The 14,940-nt window shown below is 41.3% G+C and overlaps 2 protein-coding genes across 3 annotated transcripts; one reads left to right on the forward strand and one right to left on the reverse strand.

Annotated features, from left to right (window-relative positions):
* The first annotated feature begins 103 nt into the window (after nucleotides 1-103).
* On the forward strand, nucleotides 104-4,502 carry dhrs7 (dehydrogenase/reductase (SDR family) member 7). The gene is made up of 7 exons (XM_056393963.1): nucleotides 104-325; nucleotides 1,216-1,368; nucleotides 1,571-1,677; nucleotides 1,937-2,176; nucleotides 2,414-2,536; nucleotides 2,671-2,886; nucleotides 4,065-4,502. The coding sequence occupies exons 1-7, from the start codon at nucleotides 196-198 to the stop codon at nucleotides 4,104-4,106; spliced, it is 1,011 nt and encodes a 336-aa protein (XP_056249938.1). The 5' UTR covers nucleotides 104-195; the 3' UTR covers nucleotides 4,107-4,502.
* Nucleotides 4,503-4,543: 41 nt separating this feature from the next.
* On the reverse strand, nucleotides 4,544-13,814 carry pcnx4 (pecanex 4). 2 transcript variants are annotated; one of them, XM_056393962.1, is made up of 11 exons: nucleotides 13,680-13,814; nucleotides 11,991-12,761; nucleotides 11,708-11,887; nucleotides 10,722-11,260; nucleotides 10,497-10,597; nucleotides 10,074-10,196; nucleotides 9,016-9,376; nucleotides 7,300-7,403; nucleotides 6,109-7,214; nucleotides 5,809-5,995; nucleotides 4,544-5,609 (listed from the first exon to the last, which is right to left on the reverse strand). In XM_056393962.1, exons 2-11 carry the CDS (start codon nucleotides 12,686-12,688, stop codon nucleotides 5,358-5,360), a joined length of 3,651 nt encoding a protein of 1,216 aa, XP_056249937.1. In that variant the 5' UTR covers nucleotides 12,689-12,761; nucleotides 13,680-13,814; the 3' UTR covers nucleotides 4,544-5,357. The 2 variants fall into 2 exon arrangements, with proteins under 2 accessions (XP_056249937.1, XP_056249936.1); XM_056393961.1 differs by having other exon boundaries at nucleotides 11,991-12,765.
* Nucleotides 13,815-14,940: the final 1,126 nt, after the last annotated feature.

Below are 14,940 nucleotides of genomic sequence, written 5' to 3' on the forward strand. Positions count from 1 at the left end.
TAATTTACGTATCTCCATTTCCTGCGGGTGTTGATTTTTAATTTCTGAAGCTGACAAGCCCGAGCTTTAATTTTGAAAGTATGAGAGCGGAAGTGACGCCATATCCGTTGGTTGTAGTTTTTTTGGTAGCAGCTTGTTTATAGTAGCTACTTAAGTCACAAGGTCTGCGTTGTACAGCTCATTCATTTCAAACCAATGGACTGTTGCATTGTATCCGCATTGTGGTGTTTTATACCACTTTATTTACTCATTCACTTCTTGTGTTTCATTTTCGTGGATGCAGACTTCACCCTGTTGTGGGCAAGTGTGATAGGACACAGGCCAGGTGAGTTCACTTAACCTGTGCTTGTGTCTATTATTTTGTCCTGTTTCTTATTCACAAACAAGGGAAATTCAGTGACAACAGATCTATTCCATGATGAGTATGGGCAGTTTGAACCGTTAAACAGCGGTTAAACAGTAATTAGCTTTTCAGGTTTGACCCGTGGCTGTAACTCACACTAGTCTCCTCTGAAATCTCCAAAATTCACATTCCACTTTTTATATGTTCTGTGAATTTCACCTAAATCATTAAATTTCAGTGTTGTCAAATCAGGGATTCACAAACGTTTTCGTATAAAGGCCCAGTGGTGAGAGTATTTGAGACATTTTACTGTAGTACTAGTAGTAGTAGTAGTACCACAACGCAAATGTTGAGTTACAAATAAAAGTACTACATGGACAATTACTATAAACTGAAAATACAGAAATACTACAGGCAAAATATCGAAAGTAAAAGTATTCATCATTCATATTGTGCTGTAGGATTATTACTACTGCATTAATGTGTAAACATCTTGTCAAGCTGGAACTAGTTTTATGTTTTGAATGTAAAATATTATATTAATAATTCAAATTGAAATAAATACATTACAATATTCTCTCTGAAATTCAGTGAAGAAAAATATAAAGTAGTAATCGAACGACACACTCAAAGTGCCCCTAACTCGTACCCAGATACAATACATATATAATACATATTTTACACTGAACACCTCCAATACCTAAGTTACATAAAAGTACCCCAAAAGTGTATTAAGTGCAAGACATCCATTTTCCATTGTATTCAGGTGTCTCAGTAAGCCGCAACAGAGTGACAGTGAGCCAGTGCAATAATAATGTACAAAACAAATGTTTCTATATGAAATGCTGACAGTTGTGATTTGTGTTAACCAGAGAGCAAGCTGAAAGGACTGGTGGTGTGGGTCACTGGAGCCTCCAGTGGTATTGGAGAGGAGCTGGCCTACCAGTTGGCAAAGTGTGGGTCACGTCTCATCCTGTCCGCTCGACGCGAGGATGAGCTGAATAGGGTGAAACGTCACTGTTTAGGTGAGAGAATAAATACTTTCACTTCAACCCTTAAACACGCTACAGTATAACACAGTCATATCTCTGCCATAAGACTCTTTGTTTTTCCTGCATTTAACCTTCGCTCTCAAACCTACAATAAATTGCATAATGGTTTGGTTCATTTTCGTTCAGTCTTACTTATTTGTAACAGCTGAATTCATTTCATCATTTATTCTTCAAGATTACACTGGCCTCCATGATGAAGATATTCTTGTTCTTCCACTTGATTTGTTGGAGAGGACATCACATGAGGAAAAAACCAAAGCTGCAATCCAATACTTTGGACATGTAAGGCCACTGCAATTGCTCTTTTATAATACAGTCCATTTTCATCCTTAGTTACATTGCAATAAGAACATTCCTGTTTCTACATTGTATTCAAAAGATAAAATGTTCACTTTACTTTGTTGTTCTCTTTTCATTATACTATGTGCAGATGTAATCATGACCAACCCAATGTATTCTGTTCATTCATTGTAAGGTAAAATAAATAATTGCTGTTGTTTTCCTTGTCTCTGGTTCTGTCCACTTTTCTGTGCCTTTTCAGATCGATATCCTAATTAACAATGGTGGCCGAAGCCAGCGCTCTCTGTGCTTGGAGACCAGTGTTGATGTGTACCAGGCCTTGATGGAGCTCAATTTCTTGGGTACAGTCTCCATCACCAAGCAGGTCTTACCTCACATGACACAGCGAGGAACTGGGAGCATTGTGACTGTAAGCAGTGTGGTTGGCCTTGCTGGGGCGCCCCTGGCAACAGGATACTCTGCCAGCAAACATGCTCTGCAGGTGAAAGGAATACAGACAACAACTAATTTGATTTACTTAATGCCAGCTTGTGTAGAGAGTGCATATTTAGTGTATTCTGTGTTTGGTTTGTATACCAGGCTTCAGCTGTTTTACATAGAAGCAGGTCTGGTTTGTCTGTATGTTGTAGTACTTCAGTATATTAAATAAATCACTTTACAAGTGATGACCTGTCTGGACCATGGTGGATTCTGTTGATAGTTACTTTATTTTCCACAGGGTTTCTTTAATTCCCTTCGAACTGAGCTGACTGACTATCCAAACATACTCATCAGCACAGTGTGTCCGGGGCCTGTGCAGTCACAAATTGTCCACAATGCCTTTACAGAAGAGCTGAACAAGGTAATGCTTTTTATTCATTAACACAAAACTTAAAAATCCTGTATATTACCTGTATTTGATATGTGTGATGTGATATAACAGTAGCTATTTCAGTAGTTTGGTTTCAATAACCTTTTTTCCTTCCATTACCTAAGCCTGTGGCCACAGCTGGTAACCAGGAACACAAGATGCCAACAAGTCGCTGTGTGCGTTTAATGCTGGTGGGAATTGCCAACAATGTCAAGGAAATGTGGATCGCACAGCAGCCCTTCCTTCTGTTTTACTACGCCTGGCAGTACACTCCCACATTTGCCTGGTTCATCACAAACATGTTGGGCAGGAAAAGGGTGCAGAATTTCAAAGCTGGTGTGGTAGGTATATGATGATGTAACCTTTTGAGAGAGCTACATGTGCAAATTTAATATGGTACAGATTCAATCTAAGCATAGGCTTATTGACAGGGTGGCATACCTGGTGTAAGGTTGAAAAAAAAAAGAATTTCACTACCTCTAATACCTCTAAAAAAATATGATTTTTCACCTAATTATCGATTTAAAAAAAGCATATAAGGGTATTTCCCAAAGTGTCGAACTATTCCTTAAAAGAATCAGCTAAGGTCACTAAACTCTAACTTAAAGGAATCATAAATTTGTCCCATCTTAACAGCTGCAACAACACAGGAAAGATGTAGCTACATGCTTCGTAGGAAGAGATTTAATTAGCCAAAACAAGTGCAAACTTCTGTTTGGGATATACCATTGGTGTAGAGGACCTTTAAAATCATTCCCCATACTACTGCTAAATCATTTTCTATATTCAAGATGTATGTACACCTGGTTAAAGTCAGTTAAAAAGGCACACTACTCAGAACTCATCAGAAAGCGCACAAATTTGACAGGATATACTTGTGTTTTATGTATGCTCAGCCTTGCTGTTGAACTCTAAGGTTGACCTTGCTCCATTTGAATTGGGACCGGGGGATTCTCACTGTGTGAACGGACTAAAAGTACTTGAATAGAGCAGAACGTGCCAGACACAAAGCAGAGCTGTCTCTTAACAGCTGGGGGGCCTCAGCTGTTGCTGACCTTGCTTGAGTCTAATAAGAAGACGGTGGCCAGGGTATGACAGTGAGCATGACTACTTCCCGGCGGTGCTGACTGACTGACTGACTGACTGACTGACTAGTGTGTCTGGTGGCCTCTGCTGGACAGTGACAGCTGAGGGCCATGCAGAAAGGTCATGTTCCAACTGGCCAGACATCAGAGCGTCACATGCTCATGCTTCAGTAGGGTCTATGATGTATTCTTTTGAGACGAAAAAATAACCTGCCGCCTGGAGTCTATGTAAGTTAATGTTAAACAGTATTCCTAACCAGTGAAGTCATTGCACTTAAAGCAGTATCAGGGTCATACCTGTGACCGCCACACATTTACTCTAGATTTACAAATGTAAAAAAGACAATTTTCATGCTCAGGTAAAAATGATACAATTTTGATTTCATTCACAGTAGTCAAACATCAGTGCTAACAGTCAGCTTTTTCTTTTGCAGGATGCAGATTCTGCATACTTCACTAAGCCTAAGACCTCCTGAAAGTCTCATCTGGATGAGGAAACTTGTTCATTGCATTCCTAATGTCTGACCTGAATTTTGAAATCGGTTTCCTGCTAAATCTTTAGGATTTTCACCTTCATTTAGAAGGAAAAAAATGTAAACTCACAATTGCTTTGAAAGCTTGGAGCTCTCCTCCCAAATCATGTCAGTGTCTGACAAACATGGATACATTTTTGTTGTTATGCTTTCATCTCAAAACTCAATAAGTAAATCCTGTATTTAATGTGTATTTGTAACAAGCATTTTCAGATTATGTGAATTTCTGGCACAGGGCCTATATGAATTTATGAAACTAAGGCTAATGACTTCATGTAAGACTGATGAAGTACTTGCACTAACCTTTTGAATGGCTAATAAAACTTAGTTTGGATCAGTCTTCTGCCCTGGCAAGTTTGTACAGTTAAATGCAACAAAACTGCTTCTGCCAAGCTATTTTATTATAAGTATATACAGTTACACATATAAAAATCAACAATATGTACAAGAGACTATGGACATAATCATTTAACTCTTTGTTCTAAATTGTAAACAAGTGAATTGTAAACAAAACAACAGCACTAAACACCTTACACATACAGCAAGACATACCCAAGGCACATCCTTGATATCTTCAACAAAACATTAAAATTCTTGTCCCTTTTTTGTGGACGTGGAGGGGAAATTACCTGAAAACTGTGAAATCTAAAAAGTACAATAAAATCAGAGGTATTCGGCAGGTGTCTGCTAAAGGGGAGGTGGGGAAATGTATTCACTTTTCTTTGTAAGCACAATCATTAATAAAGAAACCACAAAATGTATGTGCTTCAATGGAAACCTATCAGTGGTCAACTCTTTCATGATACAAATGTTCAAAAGGAACTTTTCTTTTTAAGTGTACTGTTGTAGAAAGAAGTCCACATTGCCAGTTAAAATCTGTTAACATGATTTTGCAACTTCCACAAGAGTACAGTGGTGATGCCACTGCTTCTTCCTCTGAGATGCAGGAAATGAAGCACCAAAAAAAGTCAAATTAATGTTGAAAAATAATGTAAGTTCCCATTCAGACATCACTCTTCTGAACTCATATGAGTCAACAGCTTCAAAAGTAAAACTTCAAAACTGATTGAAGTTTTCTCTTTGTTTTGCTATAGTTTCCACATAAATTTCCTAATAACCACTAACTTTGGAAATTGATGTTTTGCTGTGGGAGTACCGACTGAAAAATACGCTCTTAAGAGTTTGTCCTTGTGTTCAGAGGCAGGGGAAGTGAAGGGGGGCTGAGGAGTAAATGGGGTATCCTAAAGGGGGATCGGCTGCCTGAACAGTTAAGTTTCTTAGCATGAAGGGGTGAGCCTGGATGCTGTAACGCTCCTCATCATCATTAGTAGCATACAGGAGCTCCCAGGAAAGATTTGCCCACTGGCCTCGTACCCCCTCTCCATTTAGACGGCCCACCTGCACCAGCTGCTCCTGCAGTGACAGGACTCGCCCTGTGTAAGTTCCCTGTGCACAAGAACAGTCAGTCATAAAAATGTAAAAACCTACATTTCACTGAGATTGGCTCTAAATTGAAATTTTAAATAACCTCAATTTTATGCCAATGACTGAATAAGAATTGTCTGTAGGAAAGGTTCTCAACAGATGTAATTTTATATTTTGTAGCATAGACAGAATGTGAACAAGGGCTGGTGTGTGTAATTACCATAGCGAGGTCATGACCTAGAGAGAATAGGAAGGGCTTCTCCTGAAGGACACTGTCGTGCCAGCCTTTTTCTGTCACCAGGCCGATGTACCAGTCTCTTTCATATTCCTCCAAGGTGCTGAAGAATTCCTCAGGTGACTCCATGGGCCCTAGGCTAGCTTGATCAAACAACAGCTTGAAACTGAACCTGAAAGCAACCAAAACCATAGAGACAAAATTTTATGAAATATAAATAGTGTTTTTTTTCTGGCATAAATAAGCTCTAGTGATCAGAACCTGGAAACTAACTGTAAATTTTACCTGAAAGCCCGAAGAGCAAGCTGGTAAAGTTCTTTACTTGAAGAGAGCCAGTCAAGTCCTTCTGTCCATGGTACATCTCCACAATAGAGCCTGTAGACGTAACTGGGACTGGTGAAGGCAGACTCTGCCCCCAGTGAGATGAGACATGAAAGTGCGACCTGAGCATGCAGTTCTTTCAATGCTTCATCCTCCTTCAGGGCTTTGGTCATGTCCTCTGAGGTCTCGCCCTGCACAGCAGGCCCAAAGCGCCCTAGAGTAAACCGAAACCAGTCCTCAGGAAACAAAGGCCTCAGCTGCAACAGGCGGGATGGTAGCAACGGTGCTGTCCTCCACCCTGTTGGTAGGTTGAATACCTCTGACTGAGGGCAGCTGAAGCTCAAATGAGGGATAGAGCCGGGACTCTCCCTGAAGACCTCTGGTGTTCGGCTTTTATCTACTGCTGGCATCCCGATGCCAAGTCCCAGAGGCTGCAGAGGTTGCAAGGCGGAGAGAGCCATGTTTTCAAAAAGACTGTCCATCTCCACAGAGCCCGGCAGAGAAGCCCCTGTCTGCAGCGCTGTGTGTCCAGGCTGGACCTCTGCAGTCACTAACGCCACTGTCCGCCTGGCTGGTTGAGGTCCAAATAAGTCATCCTCATCTGACCAGTCCCCAAAGGAGGTCAAGCTGGAGCTGTCCTGTCTAAACCTGAGAGAAGACACATTGGATTCCACCATGACAGCCTCAGGTGGCTGGTTGCAGGCAGTCTGGGCCAACTGGGAAGACTGGGACTTCCTGCCTCCAACCCCTGGCCCTTCTTCATTGCTCCATAGAAATCCTTTATGCTTCTGAACACAGTATCGAAGGAGCAACCAGACCAGCGCTTTAAGAAAGTCATCCTGAAGTTTCCTCAAGTTGTCATGAGAGTCAATGATGCCAGAGAGCACATTTCGGGCGTCGGAGTAAACTCGAACTGCAAGGGCAGCACAAGGGGTGAGGGCATTCCCCCAGTGCAGGTTAAAGCCCTGGGTGAAGCCAAGCCGTTCAGGGCGCTCAAAAGCAGCCTCGAACACCTCATCTACCCTCCGTGCCTCCACTGTGTGGCAAGATGTCTCCTGCAGCTCCAGACCCTGTAACAAACCACACACCATAATGTAATCTTGTTGTAAATCTTGACGCAGTGATCCTTAATAGACATACATAAAGATACAGTACCTTAATGTTGACTGTACAGTAGCCATATCCTCTCTCCAGGATCATTATCCAAACCATACGGTCCTGAAAGCGGCCCAGAAAATGAGAGCCTGGGGCTAAAGAACCTAGAAAGGGGGAGAAAATAATCAGTCATCCATGTATCTAACATGTCTGATATGTGATTTGTAAATTCCGGGCAATGAAGAAGAGAACATATATACATCATGCAACACATGGGGAGTCCTGGCGCGCATCCCTTTCATTTTGCATCAGCTGTGCGTCCCTCTGCTGACTATGTGGATAACATGGCTAGTGGATGAGCTGCAGGGAGACGTGTACCATCACAGTAGTACAGGAAGGTCATGATACTATTTTAACTGGCTGACTGCACAGAGATCTAAATATTAAATCTCTTCTTGGCCTTAGCTTTCCATTAGTCTCTAAAAATTCACTCCTTTTATGCAATTTTGACCTATCATTTTGGGAGGCAGAAGACAGCAGACAGACGTTTATTTCAACACGGATGAACAGCAGTGGCAAGGTGATGGAGGCTTTTGTTTTAAGTTGACTAGCGCTTGCTCTGCTCAAGGATAATGTCATGTCCCATAACCGCATCTCAGAATAGACACAGCCACTTCCTCATGATGGGAATTGACACACTAGGCTTCTTTCCTGCTCACTGCTTCCCAGCCCCCAGTGTGAGTAAAGCAAAAGAACATTACAAACAGCCATCGTTAGACTGCGAGTATCAACTTAACAAGTGCTTATTCTGAATTATATATCACAGCTATAGCACCCCAAGCGCACAGAAAAAAATAAAAATAAAACAAAACAGGAAGACTGAGTGATGACATTACCTCAGCGGTTTTATTCAGTTTTGACTCATCAGTCCATAAATAATGATTCTCTACTTGCACTGTTTTTTCTCTTGCCCCCTCCTGATCGAGCACATAACAAAATCCTAGCAGCAGCTCCGTTTGGCCTAAGAGTATTACGCAGTTAATGGTGTGGAAACATTTGGATGTAATGAATACAGATCAGAGCTTTTTTTTTTTGGGTCACTTCACAGGAAGCTCAACTGGATCATGCAAGCTCACATTACTGCCAGCAACTCCACAGAGCTGCTCACAACAACATTCCTCTTACTATTAAACCATATGAGGTGATGCTTCAATGCTCTATGATCTGCATACAGTCCCTACTTGACCCATGGGAAAGTTCAGTCACTGCAATCATAGTACAAGTCAAAACACATTAAAGTAAAAAAAAACATAAAACAATAAACAAGTGTGTATAAAAAAACAACAACTTTTGATTTTTCCAATTGATGAGCTTATGAATTAAAAAATGACCAATTCCAAATATTTTCATTATAAATTAATAATTCTAGTTATTTACTGACAATCCCAAATACAACATGATGACAACTCATCGATGAGCTCACTTTTCACAGTCTTTTTAACTTTTAAGCTGGGAAAGACACAGTCCTCCCCGTAGCCCTGAGAGGACCTGGAGCCGCTTTTAAATAAAAACAATAGTATTGTTCTAAGAAAATAATTTAAATCTGATAAAAAATATACTTTTACGCTCTCAATGAACGCTATAATAGAATATTCAGAGAGAATTACAGATCTTATAAATGCTAAAATAGTAAACACTGTTTGCTTGGAACATTTGAGAACGATTAAAAAAGGAAGACACCACAGACAGGGGAGATATCAAGCATGCACAACTAACCCAGTGACCCTCTTGCAAAGGCCATCCTCAGAGCTGAGGCCAGACTTCCGCTCATCTGCTGGTAGAAGATTGAGTCTGGGCAGGGACATGCAGTACCCACAGGCCCCGGCCAACTGCGCTGAGGCCTGGGGAACCCTACCAGGAAGATGGGCAGGGTGAAGAGGGGCAGCAGAGGGGCAGAGAGCAGGGCAGACAGGGTCACTACCGCCAGCAGCAGCGGGCATAGAGAGGCGTTCACAGCCAAGAGAGTTCCAGCCGACTGACGACGCTGCTTCTTCTCTGTCCAAGATGTCACCAACACAGTCAGGGTGAACTTTAGCTTGGCCAGGAACTGGGTCAATCTGTCAGTCAGTAGGCCCACCTGGATCAGAAACACACAGGCAAACATGAGGAGCGCTGAGCTACTGAACCACCCTCAAGTCTTATCAGCAGATGTCTGTGTAATATACAGTATGTTTGATTGATTTGTGCTTCACTTTTTTTATTTTTACTTTTCTTTAGTTAGCTATTCATTAATAATAATGTATTATTAACTGATGTATTAGATACACATTTCAATGTAATTAAGTCCTGTAAAACACCATCAGTCACCATCTACCTTAATAATAAACACCTCATTAACACCTCTCTTGACAGTGTCAACAATAAACCTGAACACAAATTCTAGAGTTTGTGGCAGATCTGTTGTATTGAATAACAATAAATTAATAAATTGTCCGTGGAGTGTATTTTACATTTTTTTCCCTACTGTGACTCTATACTTACCTGAAAAAATTTTTGCAATATTTGGAAAAAGGGGGAAAGATGCTTATCAGTACTCGTGATGATATTCCATATTTAAGTTTTGACAAGATTTTGGTATAAATGTCAAAAACAAATTGCTTATGTTCAGAAATTAACTATCCCATGCACTGTTAACAGATCAGTGTGCCTTTCACAGCTGTGGTGTAAAAATTTGTGAGAGGTGTAAGCACTGTTTAGGTCAGATTTAAGCCCGTGCGGATATGATTTAATGTATAGGGCAGAAACAGTAAGGGTCAAATTAAGGCTGATCTCACCAGAAGAAGCTGAACTCCAGTTCCCAGGTTGTCCCACCCTGGCAGCATATTGTTTCCAGCTGCAAGCCGCACCAAGACCACCACCACCATTTGGAGCAGAGCATCCTCTGAGCTCTGCCACACCTGCACAGAGCAACCACTATGCTGAGCATGACAGGCACAAATCTCAAGTGAACAACACTCAGGAATGAATCAAAGTTAAGTTTAATGTAAAAAAAATATTGTGAAGATGACAAAAGAACATGTTCTTAATGATCATACTTTTCAGTTTTCTTTTTAAAGAAGACCTGTTATTTGTGGTGTTTCCATTAAAATCTGCCTGGAGTTACTTTAAAAAGAATGTGTTTATTGTAGTAAATATTTTCTGCATGTTATGTTCATATTGATACTTAAGACTATGAGCAATAATGAGTGTGTACGTACGACTCTAAAGGCTCGTGTGAATCCCACACTGAGGGAAGCCCTGTGGAGCAGCTGCAGAGATTTGTCCATAGACAGGAAAGCAATCATTGCAAATGGAGACACTATAAAGTGAAACACACGGTAGGTATTGGATCAAAAACACATTCAGAGGCCTGGTGTTTCCACATAGAAATCTGTTAAGATTGGACTAAAACAGACTAAAAATACAAATTATAACAAGCTCACCAAGATAAAGCAGGACTCTTCTGATTGCTGCAGCAATGTATAATCCTCTATTCCTCTGCTTGAAGGTCTGTACATTGGACATCCCTTTAGGGTACAGAGGATTGAGGAACACACCTCCAAATACATAGGCTCCCTGGATCTCTCTGAGAGCCCAGCAGAGGCAGAAGAGTATGAGGAGTAGGTAGCTGACAGGAACCTGGGGTCCTGTAACCAAGCTCTGTGATTGAGCTGAACCAAGGAAATGATGCAACAGCCCTGCCTCTGCCATCCCCACCAGTAGCAGGGTCAAATATAGCAGTAGCTCCCTGCAGCCCAGATTCCAGCCAAAAGAACTGGGGGGAGGAGGTGGCGACCCCCCTCTGCGAAATCTGCGGTCCCCAAAGACTGCCCTGGGACCTCTGCAGAGTGTGCTGACCTGGCTGAGGTCCAGGCTCAGCAGAAAACCCATTGAGATGGAGAAGAGAACCACACCCAGTGTTGAGGGGATGAAGTAATTACACACAGCTACGCCGGCAGATGTACCAAACATCAATAGCAGCCTATGGGACAGCATACACACAAAAAAGTCATGACTGATCATACACAGGCTACTGTCACACTTGTCACTTCAGTGGAACTATTACTGTCTGTTCATTACTGGTTTCTCACATAACATGAACAGGATATGACAACGCAAAAATACATTTTGGTTTAACTGACGCTGTGAAACACTGAAGCTGGTGTAAGACAAATTAATACAGACATACGGTTACACAAAAGAAATGTGCAGTTATTTTTAGGAAAATTTAGATATACCAATTTGTATACCTGATAAAATACTATATATGAAAGCATACTTCAAATTTCAAAGTGAAATAAAGACCATAAATACAATTCAATCTAGTATTACAGTTGTTGTAGTACCAGAATTTCAATTTTTCTGTGGAAACCTGTTAATAATAGCAATGGTTCAAATTTAGCTTGAAGCTTATTGTTCCAGTATGTACCTGAGGTTGCTAGACATGGGTGAGCCTCCTAAGCCAAACACAAGAGCCTGCTCCATGCCCCAGAGGAGCAGGGCATCCAGGGGAGGCAGTATACCTAGCGCCCACAGCAGAGGTAGGAAGAGGAACAGCACATGGAGAACCTGGCTGGCCAGTTGGAGCTCAGGGACAGGGCCTGAGAACCTGAAATCACACCAAGATAGAGAGATTTATTATGACAGCAAGAGAGCATTATTCTATAAGAGGACTTCTCAGTTAATATGACAAAGGTGTTGTTTTTGCTCACCTATCAGCCAAGTCCACAGTGATGAAAATAAAAATGTAGAGGGGCCGGGTGAGTGGAGTGATTTCATAAGTGTCCTGTGCCTGGAAAGTGGCCGTCTCTGTGGCCGTATTTACAATGAGGGAATACTCAGCTATACATAGTGTCACCCAACTAAGGACAAAAACTACCAGTGATACACCAATGCTGCCGTAGAGAGCAGTCAGTCTACCAAGGAACACATACCATGTTCCAAATCCACAGAGCACCCCAGCTAGTACTGTATGCAACACCACATTCAGCCCAAACCTCTTCCCAGGGGCTATGAATCGGACTGTCTCTGGGCTGACACAGTGGGTGAATTCCACTTCCTCTTCATCAACTAGGATGTTGGGCGCACCAAGTCTCTCCACTGTGCCACTTCTTCGAGCAGCATACAAGGCCAGGGCCTGGACACCCGCTGCAGCCCCGAACATAAGCATACCAGAGAGCACTGCTGCATGGAGCTCCTGTAGTAGCTGCAACTGGCAGAGCAGAGTACCAATACCCCCAAAAAGCCATGGTGTCAAGAACAAGACTGCCTGATTAACATAGACATATGGTGGGGCACAGTAGCCCAACTTGAAGCGTGGACCCCCTAACACTGTCTGGGGGAAGCGCTTCCAGAAGAACTCCTGCTTGTACTCATTAAGAAGGGGCACATCTGGCCCCATTCTGACCATTCCTAAAAGGGTGGAAGGTCATCTCCACGGAGCTGAAGGAGGGTTTCCAATCATCGTCCCAGACACGATGAAGCTGTCTGCAATGAAGCACACCTTCAATTAGGCAATGGAGGAATGATTATTATCAAATATAGTAGAGATGCACTAATACAATAAATTGTTGTTGTCATTTGGCAGTAGCCCCAGTCTGTGCCTCTCATGTAACAAGATTAAAGTTAAATCTGTAGTAACTACTACAACTTTTATACTGCAATATACTGTCAACTATTTTGGCTTCCTGTATTTGGATGATTTTATATTTTCTGAGAACTTCTGTTAACCCAGCGAAAATGTCACTTCTTATAGCTGTGATACCATTAACAGAATAATTTTAAAGCCATCTGTTTACAACAGGGCAGACATGTCTGAAAAGCCTAAACCCTTTGGCACCTATAATCTCTTCATCATTCATTGGTGTGAAAATATTGGATGTTAGTCGCGTTAAAAGATAAAGACATGTTGTTATCGGAGCATCTCTGAAACTCTCACTAAGGTCGCTGATATGTGGAAACTGTTTTTAACACCTCCGCGTATATAAGACTCCAATAACAGGGGTCATTTTAATAGCAAAGCAACCATGAATCCCTCTCTGCTTGTTACATATAACACTAAAAGAGATACAAGACAGGGGCATCGGCTCCTACGTTGCCATGAAAACATAACACACAAGCAGTAGCTTGTGGATGCGCTAACGTGGGGTAACCTGTTCAAGCTAATAGCCGGACATTTCGAATCTCAATTGATATAACCAAACCAGGTATTTAGCGAAAAGTACATTCTTTTCTGGGCTGAGACTGGGAGTGTTCTTGTCTCTTCTTAGCTAGCTCTATTATTGTTAGCTAGCAATGCCAGTAAGTCTTTTCAACTGGACTATCCGTTAGCCTGCTATTACTAACAGGTAAATAACAGCAGGTTGGCAACCTTCAATGTCACTGGTGTGAGAAAAACTTACCGTCAACAGCAGAATACCCAACTGAAGCTACGCTCTGTGTAATATTTGACGATATAGATAGTATTGTGGGGGAAACAGGCGGAAATCGCCAGCACTAACATTAGCTGCTAGCTAGCCGTTAGAAAGCCAAGCAACATCGGCATGATACACAGACAGATTGTAACCAATAGCAGTGGAGACGAGAGGAGAGCAAGTCTTCTGATTGGCCTGTACTGAATAATCCCCGCCTCCTACACATCCAACCCCGCCCCTTCAACCCGACACGCACACACACATTATTAATGATACAAAAGAGAACAACACACATCCATATCTTTTGTGTCTTTTGGATAGAGGCATGCTGCGTTACAGAAATACTCACAAAGTACCAACTTAGTGAATACATAAAACTATGAAAAACTAGTAGGGTTTATTACCATAAAACAAAGAGTCATGTAAGTGGGAATAACTTTAAACGTGGACGATTATTAATTACTGTACAACCTTAACATATACATTTACAAATACAATAGTGCAGTCATATAAACCAGGGTATATTAGACTGTGACTTCAGTTTTTGTGTGAGTGGGAATCATATTCAACTCTATCGACTTGAATAATGAAAAGACCATCACTCTTTGCAAGTCTAATTACATCAAATGACACATGCCAAGGGGTTGTTTACCCTCCTTTTCCAAAATTATTTTTCTTGGCACTTGCCAGTATCTTTAATTCCTGAATCTAATCCGCTTAGTCGACCCCAAAAACTGACATAGGATTAGGAATATGAATATTACATTCTAAATCCTTATTATCATGTTCTTAATACAAAAAAAGAGCAAATCCTACAAGTATCTATTATTTCAATATAATGAAAGTGATTGTGGTCAAGTGTCTGCCTTTACAAAATGTTGATTTACTTAGAAAGGAAAGAGGGCAAAAAGGAGGATCATGAAATGATCAACTAAAAAGGCCACAATATCAACACAAAGAAAGATAACAGTCTGGAGCAAAGGAGATTAAATTATTGTTGTTGTTGTTGTTGTTATTGTTGTTGTTATTCTTCCCTAGGGCTGAGGGGATAAGGGTGGGCAGGAGGTTGTGTTTCCTTGTAATCTTGAAAAAGCAATTTCTGCTCTGTGTAGGACACAATAAATCATAACAAGAGAAGAGCCTGTCAGTCACGACAACATTTATTGCACCCTGTAATCCCCCCATAGCACCACTTATTTAAAATCATTGCTCCACTTTTCTTACAGCTGTCTGATGAAGAATATCTACT

This window comes from Seriola aureovittata, chromosome 13 (genome assembly GCF_021018895.1).
Source record: "Seriola aureovittata isolate HTS-2021-v1 ecotype China chromosome 13, ASM2101889v1, whole genome shotgun sequence".
Taxonomy (NCBI): domain Eukaryota; kingdom Metazoa; phylum Chordata; class Actinopteri; order Carangiformes; family Carangidae; genus Seriola; species Seriola aureovittata.

What these genes read in the sequence shown, in the direction of transcription:
- dhrs7 (XM_056393963.1), top strand. Translation starts at nt 196, where the DNA reads ATGGACTGTTGCATTGTATCCGCATTGTGGTGTTTTATACCACTTTAT. An exon ending in CAATCCAATACTTTGGACAT is followed by an intron (nt 1,678 to 1,936) that starts GTAAGGCCACTG and finishes GTGCCTTTTCAG; the next exon opens with ATCGATATCCTAATTAACAA. An exon ending in TTACAGAAGAGCTGAACAAG is followed by an intron (nt 2,537 to 2,670) that starts GTAATGCTTTTT and finishes CCATTACCTAAG; the next exon opens with CCTGTGGCCACAGCTGGTAA.
- pcnx4 (XM_056393962.1), bottom strand. Translation starts at nt 12,688, where the DNA reads ATGGTCAGAATGGGGCCAGATGTGCCCCTTCTTAATGAGTACAAGCAG. An exon ending in ACTGTGGACTTGGCTGATAG is followed by an intron (nt 11,888 to 11,990) that starts GTGAGCAAAAAC and finishes GTGTGATTTCAG; the next exon opens with GTTCTCAGGCCCTGTCCCTG. An exon ending in CTTGCTCTTCGGGCTTTCAG is followed by an intron (nt 5,996 to 6,108) that starts GTAAAATTTACA and finishes GGTTGCTTTCAG; the next exon opens with GTTCAGTTTCAAGCTGTTGT.